At 42.2% G+C, this 25,373-nt stretch overlaps 1 protein-coding gene across 2 annotated transcripts; it reads left to right on the forward strand.

Moving 5' to 3' along the window:
• On the forward strand, positions 17,094-23,539 carry LOC8059967 (homeobox protein knotted-1-like 7). Of its 2 annotated transcripts, none has more exons than XM_021455994.1 (5): positions 17,094-17,625; positions 17,717-17,842; positions 18,052-18,202; positions 22,615-22,871; positions 23,010-23,539. In XM_021455994.1, exons 1-5 carry the CDS (start codon positions 17,305-17,307, stop codon positions 23,265-23,267), a joined length of 1,113 nt encoding a protein of 370 aa, XP_021311669.1. In that variant the 5' UTR covers positions 17,094-17,304; the 3' UTR covers positions 23,268-23,539. The 2 variants fall into 2 exon arrangements, with proteins under 2 accessions (XP_021311669.1, XP_021311666.1); XM_021455991.1 differs by having other exon boundaries at positions 17,097-17,625; positions 22,612-22,871.

Raw genomic sequence — 25,373 nt, forward strand, 5'->3', positions numbered from 1 at the left:
TGTGCCAACCACAGTGGCGGATCGAGAAACGCCTCAGGGGGGGGGGCTAAAAATACTGAAAGTTATTTTTAGACCGCATTGGGTAGGAATAAATCTATATTTTTATAGATTTTTTTGATAAAAAAAGAATTGTTAAAGTGATTTCTCGGCCGCGCCCCGGCTGCAGCCCGGAGCCTGGATCCACCCCTGCAAGCACACCCAATAGTCGTAGTGGCTGGCAAAAGGTCATGTCATAGTTCATACTAATGTTGTTGTGATCTTAATGGGTCAAAATAAATATAGTGCTTAGATAAAAACACTTGGATTTGGCTCGGAAAAACCGGTAACTGACTAGTTGCCGGCTACTGGTCAATCCGCATGCCGTTTTTCTTAAAGAAAAAGGGCTTTTCAGATCCCTGGCGGTAAAACTGTAGAGAACTGAAATGCATCTACATCTCGCAAAAGTAAGATTTTCTCAATGTGGCAATGCGTCAGCTTTTTTTAGGATCTAAGTTTCTAAAGGTGGAGATCGTTTTGAATCTTTCTAAGATATTATCACGCAACTTGGGAAAGGGTTATAATCTTATTATTATTAGTGGGTGAACAATGAAGAAACAAGAGGAAGTAACAGTAGTGTCCATATATGTTTTTTTAACACAAAAGTGAAGCTTGCCTCCTGAGATAGAGGGAATAAGATCACACAGAAGATTTGCCAAGCAAGAAAGTGTGTTTATGAGTGAACCATTTTTCTGACATGGTTGAATATATCGATATGCATCCCTCAAACACGCAAGCAACAAAAGTGGATGATAGCGAGCTAAAAGAAAACAAGAAGAAGAAAGTATGTTTCGGTGACTTGAGGCCCTGCAGGAATTGAAGGGTTGGTGTTTTTTTTCTTCGTTTCTTTGTAGCTAGTATTGTACTTTTGCAAAACGTCTGGATGGTATGGCAAAACGTCTGCATGTTTGTTATATATATACTCTCTATGTTCTAAATTGTAAGACATTTCAAAATTTTTGAAAAGTCAAAGCATTTTAGATTTGATCAAAATTATTAAAAAAATAAAAAAAAATTATGAAGTCAAATAGATAAACGTACTATGAAAATATAATTAATGAAGAATATAATGTTACTTTGTTAATATCATAAATACTATTATCTTATCAAATCAATTTGATCAAACTTGTGATGCTTTAACTCTACGATAATCTTAGAATGACTTATAATATTTGTGATGGAGGGAGTAGAATCCAAGATAACGAATAATGTTCTGCCTGTAAATGCGGACAACATTTGATCAAGCAACGTTACTCACATCCTTTCGCACATGCATGTGCGGCCGGGCTTCCTGTGCCAAGTTTGATTCGAAAGATGTGGGTGTCCAAAAAGGTTAAGGCACTGTGCGAGTGCGACGGAACACGTCAAGCTTTTTGAATGATGTTGAGGCCAGCGGTCGATCAAGTCGACCAATGCAGCCCCACTTGGCACGGGCCAACAGTCTATCCGCGGCCAGGATCGATCCTCCTAGCACACGCAAAAACTCGTCATGCCCAGGTGGTGTAGTCAAGCTGCTGCAGCTGGCCGCACAACGTCCACGTACGTCGGCCGCGTACGGTACGGTAACGTACACTCCGCCCGCCCGCGGTAAATTCTTCAAGGCGACCCCGGCGTGACTGCCGAAGCTCAAGAACTGTGGGTGCATCTGCACACCGATCGATTTGGATGGGCGGTGGCCGGTGGCGTACCCGATCGAGCGTGGTCTCCGGCTCCGGCTCCCCCCCCGTGACATGTGAGCGTAGCCGAGCGAGTTGGCAAGTGGGATGGGAGGTGCGCCTGTTGGGGTGGTGGTACGGTGGAACCGCGGCCGTGTGTGGCCCTAAGCCACGCGTGGCCGACGTGTGATCGGCGATCGTACGTGATCCCTCGCAGCGTCGTGCCGGTGCGCTAGCTGCCTGCTCTTCTGCCTGACTGCACTGCAGTGCACGCGGTTGTTCCGTGATCCAGCCACCTGCGGAAACAACGAGCGTTCGCGGTGTGGTTTTCATGAATGGCCGCGCGCGCGCTGGCCCGGGGACGGAGCCAGCCAGCGGGCTAGCTAGAGCGCCGACGCCCGACGCCGATCGAGCGCGTACAACGACACTGTCCGATCGATCAGCCGCCGCGGGCGCCGTCCGGGATGAGAGCGACGAGTACCGAGTACGCGCAGACCACGGTCGTCGTCTCCGGCCTCTCGAAGTAGCTATGTGCCGTCACCGACACACTAGCTAGGGAGAAACGCTAAGCGAAAGCCACGTTTTGCATTTCCTTCGAGATGGACACTAGGAGCAACAACATTCGGTTGTGAGTTGGTTGAGATTTGAAACTTGAGGCGACTGCCGACGTGAAAACCAGACTAACGCGCGCCCGCGCGGTCTGACTTATATATTACATCAACGTCGAAATGAACGTACGCGAGAGCAAACATTTATCCGACAAAGGAACAACATGTGGGGTCGTGCTGCTAAACTTTTGGCTCTTGCCGATAATCAGCCAACTAACCCCTGTACTTCTAACTCGACGGAAAGTTCATGTGACTCGCCGGACACCCAGATTATTAACCAAGCATTACGAGCCACCTAAGGCAAATCAAAACATGTCTCCTTTTCCTAAATTCGAACAACGTAAAGCACCCGACACAAAATATGTGAATAGTATTTAGTCCATGTAGCTCGAGATGAGAGTGTTAGAGAGTCCTTATATTTGTTCATATTCTAAACAATATTCATGTAGATATTTTTTTTTTAAAAAAAACTTTTGCCGGAGTTTTTTTTCTCTCTCTGGTCGCTGTGGCCACGAGATGACGAGAGTGAGCCTTATTTAGTTCACCCTAAAAACCAAAAATTTTTTAAGATTTTCCGTCACATCAAATCTTACACCACATGCATAGAGCACTAAACATAGATGAAAACAAAGACTAAATGCACAATTTGCCTGTAATCACGAGATGAATTTTTTGAACCTAGTTAGTTTATGATTGGACAATATTTGCTAAATAAAAACGAAAATGCTACAGTAGCCCAAAGCAAAAAAATTTGGGAACTTTAGGCCTTGTTTACTTCTAAAAAATTTTACAAAATAGGAATAGTAGCACTTTCGTTTGTATTTGACAAATATTGTCCAATTATGGATTAACTAGGCTCAAAAGATTCGTCTCGTCAATTTCGACCAAACTGTGCAATTAGTTTTTATTTTCATCTATATTCAATACTTCATGCATACGTCTAAAGATTCGATGTGACGGAGAATCTGAAAAATTTTGTAAAATTTTTGAGGAACTAAACAAGGCCTAAACAAGGCTTATCAGGGCTTGAACTCTGACCATCCTAGAAGGAAGGTAAACCACTCGGTCAGCTGGCCATTTCCGTTTCAGTGAAGATATAGGTTAATTTAGGTTGTTTTGTAATGGTATAGGTGAGCAATTTAGATCTAGCGGCAAGATTTTTATTATAATAAGCAACTTCTCCTGAAATACTAAAAATCAGGAATTCCATAACTTAAATTAAAATCAGTGCTAAACAAACAGCTAGCACATGGATAAACGAAAAGCGCGGGACAAACCAACTCACGGCTTTAGGAGCCATGTCGTGAAATGGGGCCGGCTTGTACCACACATGAACAAAGAGGCTGTTTGCTCTTGTTGGGTTGTTCCTTACAACAAAGGTCAAACGTGACGCGCCAATAATCTTGTGATCACTACCCAACAACCGCGCTGTCTGCACACTGTGCCAATAACTTCGCTCTGACAAATAATGCCGCCGCGCGCGGTCCATCCGATCGGCCGTATATATGCTTCGTCCAAGAACCAGAATTCAGGACACGATCGATCGGTGTCATGGGATAAACCTGCACATGAATCACGACGGGAAATCGATCGCTCAGGTGTCCGTCGCGTCCGTCCCGGGCCCGGCGTCGACCATCGTCCACCTTCCAAAACGGACACGCGAGGCCGCCCTGTCACGGGCGTGCCGTCCCCAGGACAGGCAGCCGTGCTGCCACGGTCCAAGACATGCCCGGCTGGCCGGCCGGCCGGCCAGGTTCTCACACGGCACAGTCCCCACCGGATAGACCCTCTCGACGAACGCTGCTGCCGGGACGGTACACCTCCTCGCCGTTTTATCGTGCATGGCGCTGTACTTGCACACACAGTATGCCTATATATTATGCCCAGCCACAAGGCCCAAACAAAGTTCAGGTAGAACAGCGCGCAGATGGACGCGAAAGCTACTGCTCCCCATCGATCGCCAACCTTTTGTACTACAGATAATCTAAAGCCGGCCTTATCTGATGATGGATGGATATAGTTTCACATGGAGTTCCATGCAGCGGCGACAGCACGGCAGACAGCGTAGCCGCCACAGGGCCCGCCGTGCCGGCGTCCCTGTCGACACCACAGCGTGTGTAGTACTACGCCGTTACGCACGGCCCGCCCGAGATCGGGGTCCGAGGTATGAGCCCCAGAGGATCGCGGTCAGCCTTCAGTCAGCAGACGGCCGGTCCCTGCATGCTTGCCCTTGGACGTACAAGCACACATGCACGCCGCGGCCGCCGCGTTCAGAACTTCAGAACGCACGCCGCCGGACAGACAAGGAGTTTTAGTCTAACGTGCTGCCTTGCCACGCATCCGGGGGGCCGTCGGCCGCACCTTGCATTGGCAGCAGCAGGCTGCCGCTGTGTGCTCCGGCCGGCCCGCCGGCTCCGATCCTGCCCGCCGGGCGCCGTCCCACATTGTTGGACACAAGACACACAGCGATAGCGCTCGACGGGACGTGACCGCAACGAGTAACGACCAACGAGCGCAGCCCCATGTGGTTGTACTGAACAACTACTGATGATGCGAGAGGAGCCCCGCGCCGGATTGCCTATCTACCGGGCGGTTCGATCGATCGATCGGTTACCCCTGGCGCGCCGCGTGCGTGCTTGGTCGGCGCGGCTCGGCCGTGCCGGGACACTTGGACAGGGCAGGGCAGGGCAGGGGGCGACCGACCGGCCGCCGCAAGCCGAGGACTTTGCGTGGCCCCATGTCGCGCGGTCTATCTCCATCGGATCCGTCGATGGTCATGGTGGAGCACACTTTAAGCACGGCGCTCGATCGCGTCGCGCGCACAGGTTTCGCGTTGTTTCTCGGTTGCTAGCTCTCTCGCTGTGCTTTGACGAGGAGAAGTTGGTCACCACCACGGCACTTCTTTGTCTCGAGTAGTGCATGCGGACAAGCAGCAGTGGCAAACCGACCGACCTTTCTACACCTGACACCGTGACACGTCTGGGCCGCCGCCGGCGTCGTCGTTGTCGAGACAACAAGCTGCTAGTGCTAGGCATAAATGTGCGCCACCTGGGTTCAACAGGGAGAGGAGATGCGTGCGTGCGTGCGTGCATGGCCTCCATGCTGCCCATGCAACGAGTTGGACACACGCTAGACGCCACCGCCCGGCCGGCCGGCCGGCTAATGTACGCCCCCGCCGCCAATAGATGTGAAGACTGGGTCGGCTGACCTGCAGGGGCTACGTATAATAGTGTATGGGGCCGGCATGGGGTTAGCATGGCAACTCTGTTTGGGATGGACCATTGGATGGATGGGTATGCCGACTTGGCTATCCCGAGCATGCGGGCTATGTGTGTTTTTTAAAGGATGGATGGGTATTTCCGCGAAGGCGACTGGGAGCGGACAGTTCGGACACCTGCGTGTCGCCATGCGGAGTTGGGCTAACCCTGCGTGCTGTGGGCTTTCGGATGCCCTTTGGGGTATGTGTTTTTTTTTTTTTGAGATAAAGGACGTCGCGCTGTTTGCTTGCTACGGAGTACTTCGCCGCAGCCCGATGGTACAGGCGCTTCTATCCCTGGCCCACGTGCTTGGCGTCGCAGGGCGGGCTAGGCCGATGTAGCAGGCCCTAAACATGCCAACGGCCCAAACATAAATTTTAGTCTCTAAATGCTGAGGCTTGGATCGAGCCGAGCCGAATGGTTTATTTTAGCCCAAATGCAACTCAAAGCCTGGCCCTTACACGGTTACACCTAAAGAAAATTGGGTGACAAAATCTGCATCAAATCCACAATGTACACAATAGGCCATATAACAATTAAGAAAGAAAGAAACAAGGGATGGTTTTATTTAATTGGAACCACTCGACTGACAACACTTTAGCATGAGAGAGAACGTAGGATGCCTTTGTGTCAGCTATGGCCTTGTTTAGTTCCCAAAAATTTTTGGGTTAGAGTACTGTAGCACTTTCGTTTTTATTTGACAAATATTGTTCAATTATAGAATAATAGACTCGAAAGATTCATCCCGCGATTTACAGATAAACTGTGCAATTATTTTTTGTTTTTTATTTATATTCAATACTCCATGTGCCGCAAGAGTCGATTAGGAATCCAGTTGGTGAATGACGAGAGCGAAGATAAAGTGTCTGTACAAAAAAAATTAGGAAACAGATACCCAAATTAATAGAGGTTGATATTGTTTGGAGTTGCCTATATATGGTCATGAGGATATCGGACAAATGCTGACTTTAATGACTAGCAAACATGTCACGCATTATATATGGAACTCAGTCCATGGGAATCTGACTCTGTATCGTTGTTGGATATGAGTTGTTCTGTATGACCAGTCAATAATCCATATCATGTACGGGTCATGAATCCGAGCCATATACGAGATACAGAAGGTGCAAGAGCTAATTACGTAGAAAAAATAGGATGAAAAAGAGCAACATGGGAAGTAAAAAAGTGGGTTGGAAGAAATGCTTTATTCTTTAATATTAGGTAGAGATAGATATCTACAGAGGCACACATACTAAGAAGACCACCTATGTTATTCGATTACCTGTGTCTGAAAAGGGCTTTTAAAAGTGATAGGAATTCTAACGGTACCCCCTTTAGAAATTGATTAGCAGAGGCCTAACCTTTAAGTGACCCATATTTAGAAATAAGAGCATAAAAATAATTCATAACTTTTTATATCAAGTCAAGGAAAACAAATTTTATATCAAAGTTGTAGAAACTGACATGATCTATAACTTTGTAGGTGATAAGTTTTACTTGAAATTGTTTAGAGCCCCAAGAATTTGCATGGTAACTAGTAATAGAGGAATCTTAGGTGGAAGATGAGCCTTCAGAGAGTCGAAGTTTTGAGTTGTATTCCTCAAGAGCTTGATGGTCTACCACTAGAAGCTTCCTTGTAATTTGCTCTATTTCATTTACCACCTTAAACTCCGTGGGCTATGGTTTCCCCTTATCCTATCTAGGTGGAAAGCCATGCAACATAAAGCACTTCTCTAATTTATGTCCCCCACGGCCACTATGGTCACGTATGATTTATTTCTTGTCCTTCTTGGATAACCACTTTGAGATGCCTTAGCTTGGTCTCTTCCTCAATAATGCTTGAAATTAGACTAGACATTCAAAGTTAGATAAGATAAGCTAGCAATGAAGGTCAAACTCTTGATTTAAACCATCGAGGAACAACTTTCTCACAAATGATTTGAACAAGAATAATGAATAGTCATGTCCTTCTTATCATCATGTTCAAATGGGTGATAGTGATGTAAATCTTTATATAGCCTTTTCATCTCACCAACATATCCAATCATATATCTAGAGCATTATACTCTTTTAAATTTGTCAACTTATGCATAATTCACATAGCTTGCATCTTTGTTTTTTCCCCACAAATTGATTCTCCAAGGATGACCATACATGTGTGACTATGGCCGTAACCCGAACCTACTCTTGAATTATTGCTTCCATGCTTCTCAACAACCACCATGACTAATTAACTATATAATTAATTTTCTTAGCTTGAACACCAATTTCTTGATTATTATTACCTTCATCAATAACAGATCCTCATGTACATGGGAACCCTGGACTGGATGGGCATTATGAGCACAACTTATCAGCAATATCTTTGGATTAGACTCAATTGCATATGTCATCTTAGTCCACTTCATCAAATTGCTGATTACGTCATAAAGTATGTCCAAATGGCTCTACTATTGTTTCTCCATTTATTTCAGCCATGCTCCTAACCAAAACAAAAAAAAATGAGAAGAAGGGTTTTTTTGGCAGGGCTTAAGTCGGGACTTCTTCGATCCACTAGTTTAATTAATAGTTGTGCCAAACATGCATGTTATGAACAACTTGTGAAGCCAAAACTATAAACTCGAAGCTACAAAAATATGAATTTTTCTGGCTCATTAGCTCACACACAGTTTCATGGTCCACACACACTCTTAAACATAGTAGTCATTAAATTCACATATAAACACAAAAATGCCAATGAACAGTGATGTAGGCCTCTCCTTTTGCAGTTGAGAACGAATCCACAGATTTAAACGGGATGAGAACAACAAGACTAATTTTACCATCTTGAGAAGAAATTATATAGTAGTGGAGGAATTACAATGTCACACCCATATTTTAAGAACAAAATAGGATGCATAAAAGACTCATATGTGCCCCAGGAATAGTCGCACACATAAGTAGACAAATCTCAAATGTACCATTGCAGTGTTTATTACATAGCGGAACATAATAAATCACATAGTCTTACACAAAAATGATAGCATAAAGTAAACAACGCTCTCGACGGAAGCTCCACACAGGGACACTGTTGACTGGTTGACTCCAAACCTAGTACTCATAACGGTAGTCCTCATTCCAGTCATCTTCATTATCACATCCTGAGGTGTTGGGAAATTGCAAGAGTGAGCACATATCGTACTCAACAAGTATAACTAGGGGTTCATGAGGCTCAAATAGCTGACACTGGTTTGACTGCATTTAGCTTTTAATGGTGGAAAGCATGTTCATAATTAAATAGCAATTGTCAAGGAAGTAATCACATGATCAAGTGTAAGCATAATTAACTCATAGCATAAACGATAATCAAATGAACATAATAACATAATAAGCTCATCATCTTAATGTAGATGTCCCCAAGGCCGCTCCTGACCGTGAGCTCGGCTATAGTATACTAGTTTTAACACTCTGCAGAGGTTGTACATCTTTACCCATGAGTCATGATTTACCCTTTCGCCCGAGGTGATCAGCCTCTTAACCCACTTCCAAGGAAGGTCGGCAGGGATCACTGTGAAGCCTTTCAAAAGTTCGTCTAACAAGTTAGGGCCGCAAGGTTTCCTCTGCGAGCAGATATAGATACCCCCCTTCCGAATGGCACAATGACGCGTAGCCTATACACATAGTGACAGGGGCTCGCACTATACCCGTGTCGGTTCAGCCCCTCCGCCCTTTCGGGTAACCTCTAACAAGCTAGAAAAGGTCTCCATACTGAGCTAAAGCCAGAGCCATTATAGCCCTCATGGTTGCACTGTTATCCCGGGTGATCACGTACAGACAAGATCTCATACAGTTATTTGTCATTCTTTTATGTTCATTGCATAGCTATTAATCATCTTACAAGATCATGGATTATATCAAGCACTAGCACATCTACACCAAATGCATATCAAGTAGGTAGCAAGGAATACAGGTAACAATCATCTATGATTTTACTAGGGTCGACAAGGTGATAGCATGCATATGATATATATATGTAGTTATAAGTGAATAGGTAACAAGGATGATCCCAAGTTATACTTGCCTTGATCAAAGCTCTCCTGAGCCCGCTGCTGGTCTTCAAAAGATTGACCTTGATCACCAACGTATCGCTCACCGTCTAAACTCGATCATCAATCAACAACACGCAATCCAATGTAGACAATCATACACGAAGCAAACAAGATATAATTAGAACATTACACCAACCAGTGGGAAAACAAAGATAAAAGTTTATGAAAATATTCTACGCAGCGCTACGATCACATAAACGTAAAGTTTACAAAAGTCGGAATTAAAACGGAGAAGTTATGCATTTTCCAAGATTTCCTATAGAGAAATAAATAATTAACTAGTACCAGGAAATTAAAAAGTTTCAAAACATAAAACTAATAATTCTAACATGTAGTGCTCGTAAATACGAATCCAACGAAATTTGAACGGACAAAAACGGAGTTAAAATGAATATTTTATCATCCAGCTCCAGCACGGAGCTCGTCGGCGCACAGTGACTTCTCGTTTCCGAGCACCGTTTCGAGAAAGAAAAACTCCGGGAAGACGAGCAGCTCACCGCGAAGTCGACTGCGTCCTCGGTTCGGTCCGAAAGGAAGTAGGAGGAGCGCGCGGCGGCGGGAGAGCTCACGGTGAGATCCGCTCCCAGGAAAAAAATATACAGCGATTAGGGCTCGGTTTCTCCACTTGGATGCAAAGAGGGAGCCGCGGGGTTGACCTAGGACTTTATGGAGCTCAGTTTTGCGCGTGTTGGCAAGAAATCACGAATCGAATCCCCGGGATTGGATTCGGTAGTGCTGTGCCCGGCCTGAGTCCCGATCCTTCACGGCTGGGAGAAGAAGGAAGGGCTCTGGCGCGTGGGTCCCGCGTCGCAGTGAGAGAAGGGGCAGGGCCCAGCTGGCAGTAAAGGAGGAAGGGGAAATCAGCGCGCGGGCTTCGTAGCCGCGCTGGACCGAGGCGAGGGGGAAAGGGGATGCTCGGGCTGCGGCCTGAGAGGCTTCCTTTCTCTTTTTTTTTTCTATTTTCTTTTTCCAATAGAGTTTTGTGTGCAAAATAAATTCTCATAAAAAAAACAACAAGCATAGAATAAAATGTGCTCCAACATGAATGCAACAACATGTTTCTAAAACTTATGACAAATTTTATTTTCTACAAAATTATTTAAGTGCTAAATTTAAATGCTCTTAAAAATACTTAATTAAATCAAATTAAATCCTATTAATCCGAAATCAAATTTTGGGTGTTACATACAAATATACCGTGAGAGAAAGAATATAAACAACATCACTTGGGAAAGGTGAATAGATCAATACCCACCTTCCTTTGCAATCTACCTTATCCTTCTTTTTTCTCTTTTTTATGTTTTAATCCCTACCTTTTCTATAATTACAACATGCATCAATGAAACAGTAAGGCCTTGATTAGTTCACTAAAAAACCAAAAACTTTTCAAGATTTCCCATGACATCGAATCTTGTGGCACATGTATGGAGCATGAAATATAGTCAAAAACAAAAAACTAATTACACAGCTTGCCTGTAAATCACGAGATGAATCTTTTGAGCCTAGTTAGTCCATAATTGGACAATATTTACCATAAACAAACGAAATTACTCAAACAAGAACTATAAATTAAAAGGAACCACGACTTCATTACACATTATGTAGTTTTGGTCCAAGAGCACACAAAACTTTAGACGCTCTTCAAGCTTTGAGTTGTGTTCCCCACCTTCTGTCTTTCTTTGGTGCTTCCTTCAGCTGCAACTTGTGTCTTTTCGGTTTTGTGATTGTCATTAGTATTATAGCAATAACGAGCATTATGTCCATATAAAGCTGGATGAAAAACTCGAAGCTCGTTAGCTTGCTCGGTTCAACTCGGCTACGATAACGAGCCGAGCCCAGAACAAGTCGAGCTGAGCCGAGCTAACTGGGCTCGTTATCTAGCCTTATGTCCATACCACCTGCAGGTATAGCCTGTCCAGTACGTATGGCATAAAAGCATACATGCATAACACAAACACATCAGCAGGATGTTTATGTGAACTGCAACGATGATGATTAGGGTTCCCGTACGAACGAACATCCTGTGTTGCTCCTACTCTATTCTCTCCAAGGAAAGGAACGACACAGGCCGGCGACGCGACGAATGGAAACCCCCAAAAGCAACAGGGAACACGGCAGCATCTCCTTTGCCTGCGATGCGCCAAACACTTGCCGCTCGCTGTCAAGCGGCCGGGGAGAAGCCACTGCCAGTGCCCGCGCCCGGTGATGCAGCAGCAGATGCAGCCTTTGCGGCACGTCGCACGTACGGACGGACGCCCTGAGCCCCTGACCAGGCGAGAAGAAGCGCCATCAGGTTCAGGTGTGGCTCGAACCTGTCGCGCTTCGATTTGCGGTGTCCCTGGCCCAACGACAGAGCCCGCGCGCGCGGTTGGCGCTCGCTGGCTGCTGCTGATCCGTCCTGTCCGTCGAGGGGGCCGCCCCGGTCTCGTGACCACCTTTCACTTCGGTCATTCGTTGCCTTGCCACCCCTGTCGGCTGGGGCCACGGGCCGCCAAGCAATGCCCCACTGTTTCCTCGCAACAACCGCGAGCGTCGCGCGCCGCTGCCCGGCCGCTGGATCTGATCGAGCCAAATAATGCATCAGACATTCTGTTTACTCTGCAGTAGCTAAGCCAAAACAAGTCCTCTCCTCGACTCGATCGACCCCAATATTTGGCATCAACTGAAGAACCACACGCAGACCTTTTCTTATATGTAGTAGGAGTACCTCTACTACTTTGCTCTTGCTCCCTTCTTGATAAAGTAAACTTAAGAATCTTATATATAACCTAAACTGGCAATACAATTGAGCAAGTGAAGAAAAAAACAATATTAATCAACCAAAGCCAAAAAAAAAAGTGTCTTAGTCTAAAGGTCTTTCCGTGTCGCTGATCGAACGGAACCATGGAAAAAGAGAGCATTTCGAACAGCAGCCAGCAGGTGACACGCTGAGTGTGAGTGGTTACAGCATCTCTGCTGGTAGTTGCATTGGCTACCACTACCATCCTCGTCCATCACATGGATTTTGTTTGATCCGGCATCGAATCATCAGGGGTCACATGAGATATATATATAGCTTTCTTGTGCGATGTTGACACTGTCCCTGTGCCACAGGGCAGAGACTTGCTGGTGGACTATATATGTAATCACTTCATGTGCACGATTCCTAGATACCCATGGAAGAATGACTCGCGCTAGATATGCATGCGATCACCTGTGAGTGTGACACATTAACCAAATACAAACACTCATTAGATCAGATTTAATTCGTATACATGAGTCAAAAGACACGAGTTGAGCATAGCACAGCTGTTTTGGTTTCTCGTGGTGGACTTTGTTCGTTCATATTCAAATTCAAGTCCTCGATCCACTCGACAGGGCGCTCACATTTCTCTATATTTATTTCAAAATTCAATAATATTGTTAATCTCGAGATCTATCAGGAAAGAGGGGGCCTCGTTTAGATGCGATTTTTTTTGAATTCGCTACTGTAGCACTTTCGTTTGTTTGTGGTAAATATTATCCAGTCATAGACTAACTAGGGTCAAAAGATTCGTCTCGTGTACAGGCAAACTGTGTAATTAGTTTTTGTTTTCGTCTATATTTAATGCTTCATGTATGTGCCACAGGATTCGATGTAACGGAGAATTTTCAAAAATTTCAAAAATTTTTGGTTTTCAGAGTGAACTAGTACGTACGTGCATGTTTGAATGTTTGCGTATGTAATGCTGTTCCTAGAAGAAATATATATGAGTCAAAGGCCATGATGAGGAATTGCCTGGGGAACTTAAAATTTGGGTAATTTGGAATGTCACTGTATTAACTGTCTATTATAGCTCCCTTAATAACTATTTTGAGAGCTCTATATTTATTCATTTTTTAACACCGTCTCAAACTCATTATATTATTGGTAAATCGATCAAGCCCGTTTGCTTGTTTTATCAGCCGTATTTTTTCTGTCAACAAGCAGTGTTTTTCTCTCATAATAAATCAGTCATTAATAATTTCATTTATGATTTTTCATACCGGCGATCAGTAATAAATCAGCCAACTCTGGTTTGGTAGAGTGATCCGGCATATGGCTTGGTAGTGTGGTGCGGTGGGCAGGAGAAGAGTTCGGTGCAGAATTGAATAACCTGTTGAAGTCTACTAGTAACTGTTACCAGTAGTGGTGAGTAATTTTATTATCCGATGTTTAGTGACTAATTTGGTCGTCTTTTATGAACTCACAGCTAAAAAGGACTCGTAACAGTTAATTGTGGATTGTTACTTGTTAGATTGTCACAAACCGATGAAGGTAGACCGTACCGTGGAAGTTGAGAAAATCTGTAGTGGGAAAGAACGCGGCTATGCCATAGCCCTAGTATCTTACTAGGACGCTATAGGTTTTGTTGAGTGAGGCCTTTGACAACAAATGCAGTTCTGTTGAACTACTGTTAAAGTATATACCAAAGTATCAAAATGCTTCTATATGTAAAATAGGATCGGTTACCGCAGTACTCTCTCTGTTGCTGTTTGTTTTTAAGTGTCAATATTGTATAGTATTTATGCTAATAAAACTTTTTTAAGTTTGAGGATTGTAAAAAATATTAACAATATTTGTATGTTTGAATAAGATTATTATGAAAAAATATTATAACTATCTATATCTAATGATACTAATTATATAACATAAATGTTAATATTTTCTTGTAGTATGTATTTTTTCTTATTCCTGGGAGTAATTATTATCACTTTCAATAAACCAAATTGCGTATGTGTACATGATTTTTTCTTCTTCAAAAGAACCCGTATCTTTTGATATGTTATTTTAATATTATTATAGTAGTATATAAAACAAGTATAACTATATACTCAATGTATACTTGTATATTACATAAATACTACCTTAGAGAGTCTAATATGATCATATACTTCGTCAACATATATTTCATCGGGTCATATACACGCTAAATCTAAAGATACAATATGGGAGTAGGGAATAATTTCTCTTTTCTTGTAGGAGTATATATTTAGTCAAAATTGAATATGCTTGACTTCACATAAGAAAGCGAGAACGATAGTTAAAAACGATGAAGGGAGAATCTACAAGGTCAATGGCAGTCAAGGAAGATCAGTGAGGAAGGGGGTTGCTCTTTGTTTATTTCAGTGAGACAAAGAAGCATGACTAGATATAAAAGACAACATTATGTTTGATTCTCGTGGCCATATTTATCGTTTCTTCACCTCTTTTTTTAACAGAAAAATAAAGAACCGGAGACATGACAATACAAATGTTGAATATAATGTGCCATTAGCCCATAATTATATTTGATGATTAATTCAAGGGCCCATAATTAATGCTATAATGAAAATGGTTTAGTACCATATTGATGATTGACCATGTGTTAACTCAACTTAAATAGGTGGCCTTTGTTAGCCCCTATGGAGAAGTTGAGGGAGGGTGAAGGGGTGCCACACGCGCGCCGCCGCCGCCGAGCCGTGGCTTGTCCAGACGTTTCCTCCTGGGCCTATATATTCCATACGTTCATTCCCGTCCCGAACCTCTGCGCGCACAGAGATCGGGAGAGCAGGCCTCCGGAACCCGACGCCTTGCATCGAGACACCTGCTCGGGTGTTGCGGGCAATCAGGTTTTTGGGGAGCGTCTTCCGCGACTGCTCACCGGCGAGATCATCTTCTTCCACTCCGGCGGGTCTTCTTCCTGGTGGACGTTCGCGCGAATCGAGATCGACTACTTCGTCTTCTTCCTAGTGGACGTTCGCGGGACTGCACTGCGAACATCTTCCTGCATCGACTGTGGTCCGCTACTTCACGCAACGCACTATGTCGACTAGTGCGAATGGAGCCGCCGGTGCCTCGGCACTGGTCCCTCCTCTGGGTACAATCTCAAACGATTGTTTTTCACTTTCAGTATGTCTGCTGTTGTTGCAGTAGTATTTGCAATGTTTATCTCTAATCTGAGTAGTGATAAAATTGCACACGTACACATATATGCCACCATAATATTATACGTAATTTTCTGGATTAAATCAAACATTAAAATATCTAAATTTCTAACAACAAAACAATCTATAATGTAGAATGATTTATTTCCTACCGAATGGAGGATAAAATATAAACAAATTAACAGTAAAACTCTCAGTCGAGAAAAACACCATGGAAAACCCAAATATCTCATAGTCATAGGCTTGCACACTGCATGGTAGTCTCTCCACATAGAAAAATTTAGCTTTGTTCTAAGATAAATTATTTTAAATTCACTAAGTTTGTAAAAAGAACATCAATACTTATGATATGAAATAAATACTATTCGATTCATCATTGAATTTGGCTGATATCATAAATGTTGACCCTTGCTCAAAGTTTAGATAGTTTGATTTAAGAGGAAGCAGAACTTATATTTTTTTTCAAAGTAATTTATACCATGTATGATAAAGCATGAGGTATTTTCTTTAAATATTACTCCCACCGTTACAAACTACAAGTTGTTTTAGCTTTCTTAAGTATATAACTTTTATTATGCACCTAAATATACAACAAATATGAATATAAAAAAAATTAAAACGACTTATAATTTAAAACAAAGGGAGTAGAAGATTTCTTATCTCAGACATCATGTAACAAGGATGTACCATATCACAATTTTTACAAAGAGATAGCATACCTAAAACATGTACTCTCTTAGACTATCTCCAACAATCGTCACCCAAAATATAAGATCCATTTGTCCTTTGGGTACCGCTACACGTAAAAGGTTCCATACCTATTTTTAGTCTTCTCCAACAACAAGACCTAAAAGACAACACTCTCTGCAAATGGGTCTCGAGGAGAGAGGATATCCAAATTTGGGTTATGCCTCCCCTGATACCCAAAATGAGTTTTCTTTATGGGTACTCCGTTGGAAGCTATAGGTATTGTGTTGGAAACCTATTTTGAGTTTGGGTTCCCAAATGCATATGCTATTGGAGACAGCCTTAATTCCAGAATAAATGTACTCTTGTTTTTCAATGATCAGTCAAATATTTTTTAGTTCAACTATATATATATATAGGTATATATATATAATACTAATATTTATACTGCATAATGCTATTATTGTGCACTATATTTTTTTAATAAATATTAAGAGATTTAAATGTTAATAATGTTTTTTATAAATCGCTATAGCTACGGAGGGAGTAGGAGAAGACTAGCGTATCCAGCTGCTACAAATAATAATTTTGAATCCAAACAGGTCGTGGCGCTGTCAGCACGTCCAAAAACACAGTGATCACACCCGTGCAAACACTGCTCAAGTCGACAGCACGCATTTCGCCATGAATACACTCGCCGGTGAATACACTAGTCGACTCCGGCTTTTTGCCCGATTTGACGTCGGACATGACGGCCACCATACCTCGCCGCTCCCATCTTTTCCTACTGCGCCTCCCTACGACGCTTGCTCACGATTGTGATCTCATCTCGAATCGCACGGCCACAGTGTGGACCTATGTGTTGCTTTCCGTCTCCACTGTTCCTGTTCCCCCTCCTATTATTTATCCCCAAATTCCTCTTTACTATACTGTAGTACTGCAAAAGATCTCAAAGCCGAAGCAAACAACAAATCTCTCATGCTTATTAGCCCTAGCTAGCCTCTTGGTCTTCGTTACCCAGACTGACCAAAGAAACCTAGCTAATGAGATGGAGGATCTCTCGGATCTTGGAGGTCGCGGCCACCTTGGTGCTGCCACCAGCAGGCGGCCCGCGCCGCCATCATTGCCGTCGTCCTCTTCTTCTAAGGTCTCGGTGCAAGTCTACACCGTCCCAAGCAGCTCAGCTGCCGGCGGTGGCGGTGAAGCAGCCGCCCGAGCTCAAGGCGGTGTTGCACCACTGATCCATGCGTCGTCTAGCGTCGGTGGCCATGGCGGCCGCGTTGCTGATCTTCTAGATCCCATCAAGGCCAAGATCGTCTCCCACCCTCGCTACCACCGCCTGCTCGCCGCCTTCTTGGACTGCCACAAGGCACGCGCGCCGATCGATCGATGTCCACGTCTTCATTCCCGGCCTGTTGCTGTCCTTCGTAGATTACATGTGTGTTCACCTTATTACTCAGGTCGGCTGCCCGCCGGAAGCGGCCGAGGAGATCGCGGCGGCGGCGAGGGAGCGCGAGGCGTGGCAGCGCGCAGCCGTGGGCGACGCGCACAATACAAGGCCGGACCCGGAGCTCGACCAGTTCATGGTGGAGTACCAAACATGCATGCATGCTTGCTTGCTTGTACACATGACAGGCCTCTTGTTCTTGTCGTCCCAGTCCCAGCTGGGATCATGCATGCATATGGCCTCATGAGGGGATTCGGGATCTTGAAGAAGCTTATTATATAGTATTATACAGTTTCAATAATATGTGTGTTTGGCCTTTGATATGTGAAAAGTTTGTGTTGTGACCAGGAGTCCTACAGCGAGCTGCTCGTGGCGTGGAAGGAGGAGCTGACCCGGCCGCTCCGGGAGGCCAAGGAGTTCCTGACGACGGTGGAGTTGCAGCTTAACTCCATTACCAACACCGGGCCACCCATGGGAGCTCTCATCTCTTCAGCTGCAGGTGATTAACCTTCAGCTTCCGTTAACTGTCTAAATCCATCAATCAATCAATCACCGGTTAAGTCCGTATTAATTACCTCGTCATCTCACCAAAATAGTCACCACAGTAACCGTAGATGATTAACAGATTTTCCTTTTCTTTACATGGAGCGAATAGATTGTCAAGTGTTTGTTCTTGTGACGACTAGTACATGCCTAGCTAGCTAGGTAGCTAGCACAAAGTTTTCTTTTGTTTTCTTTTATATTGCTAACAAAGCTATATATACTCCTAGCACAAAGCATATATACTAACACAAGCTACGTTGTTTTTCAGCAAGGGTGAGGTAAAAATTCATAGGTTTTTCTCGATCTAGATGAGAAGATCTTTTTAAAAAACTAGAACACTCATGGGCTGTCTATCCATGGTGGATCGAACTTTTTAAGTTATGCGTTTCTCAAGACACGACGCTCTCCCGAGTTTTAAAAAAAAAGTCATGATGCTCCCACGATCAGAATGGAGTATATGTCAATCGGTTGCCTACTAGGTCTATGTGGCACTATATCTTGGAGTACTCACTCAGTCAAAATACTCATGCTCATTTGTTGAGTTCATAAGTCTTACATTTAACCAAATTAGATGCTTTTTATGAATAACAGAGTATGTTTTTATAATAAACCTATTTAGAGATGCAAATGTTTAGTTTAACTTAGTCCACAAGGCTAGAATGGTATTATTCTTCTGATGGAGGTACCACTTGCTATTTACTCCTACCAATCTCTTAGGGTGCAGCAGTACTACTCCTTCCATTCAGAATGAAAATAATCTTATGTTTGATTAAACATATATAAAAGTATTAATACTTACGATCCGTAATAAGTACCACTATATTAGCTATGAATATATTTTTAAAGGTACACATATCAATATAATTTTTTGAAAGATACTTGAATTTTAGATTGTTTGATTTCTCCAGAAATGAGATTTTTATTCTTCGGACGGAGTACTGCGTAGCGTACCAAAGTTGATGAACAGGGCACCACTAGTCTACATGCTAGCTATATGTAGCTATGTATAGTCTTGCGCACATGTCTGGTCTCAGATACTGGTCCTGACGTTAAAGTTTTGCTTTTTTCTGATTATAAACGTGAAGAAGCTGGCTGCTCTTTGGGGGCAAATCCTATGCTTGGATTGAACTGGGACTTAGTAGACAGTAGTGCTACTTTAACTTGAGTGTCCAAATAACTGTTCTTCCCTCTTAAACAAGTCAAAAGAGCTGTAGCTCATATAACCGGTGGATTTTTTTATCTTCGCTAGATAGCTAGCATAAAAAACTAAAGAGATAGAAAAAAATTGATGACATATAGGATTTCTTTTCCCATATGTGATGACCCTTTTGAACAAAGGATCCGCCATCCTAAATTTCTACAAAATTCTTAAGGAATATAGTTCAATCAATTGGAGTTTTAGAGGAAATATAACATGAGGCCAATCTCTTGAAAACTTCCTTTATATTTATCTCTCTTTCTAATTCATGTGTTTCTCCTGTTCTATATTCAAATTATTTTTTAGAAACTTTCATGCGTTTGCAATTCCTCTGCTGTATCCAAATGTCTGTAAGATTTCAAGTGACATGTAACTGTCAAATTCTGTTTTTTTTTTCTATTCCTAAATTTTAGATGTTCTATGTTCTATAGAGAGACTCTAACTTTTCTTTGTTTTACAAGTGTGTGCCGTGCATTAAGGCTCGACATATAAGATCTCAGCGTCTCTTGCCCACTGTTATTTGACCTGTTAACAAATCTAGTCATGTAGGCTGATTATTAGGTGCGTAATAATATTTTTGAAATTTGAATGGGAAACAACGACACACTAACTTGGTTATATAAGTAGCAAAAGGCCTTTATCCTGCTTTCATTGTTTATCAACTACAGTTGTACTGTAGACATAAGTAATATGAATAACTTATTTGTATTGCTTAGCTTGCTTAGTCTAAAATCAGCCTCGGCACATGGCAATAACGTAGGCTGGATTATTGGGTCCTCTTGTTGGAATCTGTATCTATATATCTATATATAAAAGCAAACCCATTTTTTAATCTTATTAAGTACCACAACATCCTCCCACTAAGGATAGTCCCAATGCTAGAAACTACATGTAGTTTTTATACTTATTAATTTCTATAGGCACTACATATAGAAACCATGGTCCCAATGAATAGTTTTTATTCAATAATTTTTTATCCAATCCATTCATTCTCTCTCCATTCTCAACCAATCATATCGCTTCATGTCTTGGTTTTCGTATAGACATGGTTTCTAACTTAGACCCAGATTCTATGATTTTTGCTTTCTCTCTCTTCAATAACTACCTTGCTACATCAACAAAATACTTAGGTAGCACTACAATCAATGTCTATATAAACTATGATGATTTCTGCATTGGAGGTACTTTAAGGCCAGTGTCAGTGAAAGTTTCATATGTTCACATTAAATAGGTTGTATCTAGGTATTTTATTTTTGATGATATGACCGTGTATTTAAGAAGAGATAGAAGAAATGAGTTTTATCTAGATGAAACTCTCTTGGCACGATTACCAACTCTCTATGAATCTTGGAATTAAATGTCTATGAAATTATGGCATGAAACTCTCGATTGAGGGTGGGTGTTTCATCCAAGTTTCATTTCATTTCACATGACATGGCAGCTTGGAAACAATGTTACGAAACTTACCACTGAAATTGGCCGAAGTACAGTTACTTTTCCAGGGCAAATCTAGCTAAAAAGATCATCGGGATCACCAAGGTTTACTTCATTACATAACATAAAAATATTAACAGATAAATATGGCTAAATTCGCCTCTTCCCCATAGAAGCAGTCCACATCATTTCCGACTATAAGTGTCATACTATTTTCAATCTGTCAACATATAAGGCATCCACACCATATTATTTGTTTGGCCATCCCATCCTCCTATAATTCGCTATAATATCTATTAGAACTTTAAATTAGCTTGTCTAGTTTTGACCATGTCCGATGCAATAACACGTAGATCCATCCCATACATGCACAACCTCTTTTTAAGAAGGTCTCGCTGCAACACGTGGGCTTTCTTCTAGTATTATTAAAAACATAACCATGCATGTAAGCTGATCTTCCAACATAGGATATCTCATAAACAAAGAAATTAGTATTTTCAAATTAATTAGTACATATGTGCCAAGGATTCTTATAAGTCTAACTATAGGAGTATGTTACTTCTAACGTATTATTTTCCAAAAAGGTTTCAGAGTTCAACATAACACATTAACACCTATATATGCCTCCATTTTAACTCGGTACCTGAGAAAGAAGGAAGCTACTCTTATGGCAAACTTATTGGGAGGGGTTTTGTGTTTATAGTAAAGAACGATATTCTAAGCAATTTATTGGAAAGTATTACTGACTAAACATGACTAAGCATCTGTTGTGTAGTCGTTTGTATCATGCATTCTGTACAGAAGGATAGATTCACAAAGAGATCAAGTTAATGTGCTGGCGTTTGACTAGGCATGTTTGGTTTCTGATAACTATGTTTTGCATATAAAACTTTACCAAAGGTTAGTAATGCCATATTTTGTGGCAAGAAAATTGTCTAACCTTAGGAAAAAATTTGGCAAAAAAATGTTTCCATGACAGGTGGGCCTGACAGGGTTCTTATAGTCAAGGTGAAATTGTTTCTGCCTAATCTTAAATGAGGCAAGGTTAGGTGACAAATGCATGCCCTTTAGAGCTAGCTAACAAGTCTACTATACAAGCTATATAAAATTATATATACACGTGTGCGTGTTTGTAATGCTTGCTAGGCACTACCATGGAGAGAATCTCCATAGCCTAGTTATTAGTTACTATTATGTATTATCTATATAAGAAATATACGTCACCAATAGATAGCACAATATATTGATGATATTAGATATCATTTCCAATGACCTAACTATATATATTGCTAGTTCTCGTAAATTTTTATGGGTTTAAGTCATAAAGTTTATTTAGATCCATGTTGGGAGATGTGACATGTGAGTAGAGTATGTACTATTCCCTCCATTTCAAATTATAAGTCATTTTGACTTTTTGGGTACATCAGTCTTGTTATGTATCTAGATATAACATATGTCTAGATACATACCAAAAACTATCTACCAAAAAAGTGAATTTGAAATAGGAGTAGTCAACTTGTATCTGTATTATCTCTCCTCAAGAGTAATTCTCTATGAGCCATAGGCAAAAAAAACTTATGTAAACATTTGTGCCACTGTTCTTAGTGTTTGTGTTAATTCGCTCACTGATGCGTTAGTGCCATTGTAATCGCTTCTCCAGTGCTGTTGATATTTTGGTGTGTCAGTGTAAGTCGTAATAATAAGTAAATGTTACTAACATTTGGCTGTACCAGAAGATAACACTGGACTCGACATGTCCGACGATGACCAAGAAGAAGGCAGCGGCGGCATGGAGGCAGAAGCAGCCCTGGGGATCGACCCTTGCTCCGATGACAAGGAGCTCAAGAAGCAGCTCCTCAGGAAATACAGCGGGTGTTTGGGCAACCTGAGAAAGGAGCTGTGCAAGAAGAGGAAGAAAGGCAAGCTCCCCAAGGAGGCCCGTCAGAAGCTGCTCAGCTGGTGGGAGCTGCACTATCGATGGCCCTACCCCTCGGTACGCATGCACGGGCCCACACATGACACATGTATATATAGCTAAATGGTCGCATGCATGCATGGAAATTCCGAGCCACGCTATAAATATATATAGCTAAATGGTTGCATGGCGCGCCATTGTTGCGTGCATGTGCAGGAGATGGAGAAGATCGCACTGGCGGAGTCGACGGGGCTGGAGCAGAAGCAGATCAACAACTGGTTCATCAACCAGCGGAAGAGGCACTGGAAGCCGTCGGAGGAGATGCAGTTCGCCGTCATGGATGGGTTCCACCCAGGGGCGCCGCCGAACGCCGCCGCGTTCTACGTCGACGCACGCCTCGTGGGAGCAACGCCGGCGATGTTCTATGCCCGGCCGGAGCATGGGGCTCATCATGGCCTCTGGCACAATAATTGATTATTAAGCCATGCTACCATGCAGTAGTATTGCAGTGTGCGCCTGCAACCTGCATGCCGCATCTTAGCCTAAATATGAAGGATATGCGACTGAACTGAAGATCAAGGAAGACACACACTTGCTACTGCAATGCATTAAATACTGTACCGCCGTTGCACCAAGAAACTTTACATGTGAACATGTCATGGACACCAAACAGTGTACCTCCTTAGTGTTACAGGTTTGCAGCATTTTGCATATATATAATGCATGCTCGTTAAGTTAATTTTTGATGGATCAGTTATTATGATTAAGACTTAGTAAGTAATATCCCCATAGGACATATAGCTAGCTCAATCCATATGGAAACCAAATTGTGGAAGTGTCAAGTGACTCGATCGATTCTAGATGCTTCAATAGGCTGCGAAGACTGTTGGTCGATATAGGCGGGAAACTGAAGTCGTTTTATTCGTTTGGCTGATATGACAGAAAGTTTTAGCTAATTTGTTATGAGAGAAAAACATTGTTGAATGGAATACGACTTAGCTAATTTGTGATTTAAGAAAAATATTGTTGAATGGAATACGACTGATATGCATGGATCGGTATATCGTTGGGGGTTGTGGCCGTTTTTCCGCTTAGTTTTGTTCATGCATGGCCTTGGCCATTGCCACACCGTAGTTTTATGTGCACCAGAGGCTGCAGCATGCAGCTGCTGAAAGGTTTCTACTGTTGATGATAAGTGGTGCTGATGCATGCAGCAAGCATTTCTGAACGTGGAGATAGGGGCTGTGCTTGTTTTTGCGGCCTTGCGCGCTGCATTGGCTTGAGCCACGAGAAGCTTTGCCCGAGCCAGCTAGCCAATTTGGCTATCTCACCTAGCGAGGGAAATCTCGCCATGCATGGCTCGTTGGGCAAGGTGTAACAAGGAACCAAGCAGCCCTTGTAGTTTTTAGACTGTTGGTACACTTGTTACTCTATCACAACTATGGCTTGCAATACTTTTTGTTTTGACCCACCTGTTATTGTTCTATATTTCCTTGTCAAACCATGTCTAAGATGTGCCAAACAAATTGTGTAACCATGCAAACACACCCCTAACTCGGTTACAGGGCCGGGCAGATCCATAGAGTGAATTGTGGGTGCACCCACACACCCACACAAAAATTTATAAAAAAAAACAGTGATAATAATGTCTAAATTTTCACCATATACACACCCACAAGACAAACACACACTCTCGAATTTATTCTAGCTCTGCCCTTTAGTTACCATGACACGGATGGAGACCTGTGTAAGTTGAACCAAGCCCGGTTGAAGATGTGCTTAGCAACTCCAAGAGGCTCTTTATATCCTTCCGTATAAAAAAGAATAGAGATTGTGGTGAAGAAAGTCCTCCAACAGCTTCTTTAAAATTGTCACTAGTACAGGGAAGGGCTTTAGCCTCGGGCCGTCAGGGCTTTTAGTCCCGGCTACGAAATCGGAGCTAAGGTTTTAGGACTAAATATCCCACCTTTAGTCCCGGTTCCATGGCCAGGGCACATTTAGTCCCGGTTGGTAACAGTAACCGGGACTAAAGTATTATAAGTTTTTAATTTTTTATACAAAAATTAAAGTAACAAATAACCTAAAATTCTCTATTTCTAATTTTTCTAAACAAGCAAAATTAAAAAGACATAAAAGTTCTCTATTTTTCTAACTAATCATGAAATGTGGCATGCATACTAGTTATAATTAACTAATTAACCTTGTCACAAATTGCAAATTAAAGTATTATAAGTTTCTAATTTTTTATACAGAAATTAAAGTAACAAATAACCTAAAATTCTCTATTTCTAATTTTTCTAAACAAGCAAATTAAAAAAGCACAAAAGTTCTCTATTTTTCTAACTAATCATGAAATGTGGTATGCATACTAGTTATAATTAACTTATTAACTCGGTCACAAATTGCAAATTAAAGTATTATAAGTTTTTAATTTTTTCTAAACTAATTAAAATAAAAAACCATAATATCACTATTTCTCTAACTAAACCATTAAATGTGGTAGACATAATAGTATTGAAAAGTTAATTTTTAGGGAACTAACTGTAGTTGCTATCATTCAAATATTCAAACGATCAAGTG

The sequence above is a fragment of the Sorghum bicolor genome, chromosome 1 (genome assembly GCF_000003195.3).
Source record: "Sorghum bicolor cultivar BTx623 chromosome 1, Sorghum_bicolor_NCBIv3, whole genome shotgun sequence".
Lineage (NCBI taxonomy): Eukaryota > Viridiplantae > Streptophyta > Magnoliopsida > Poales > Poaceae > Sorghum > Sorghum bicolor.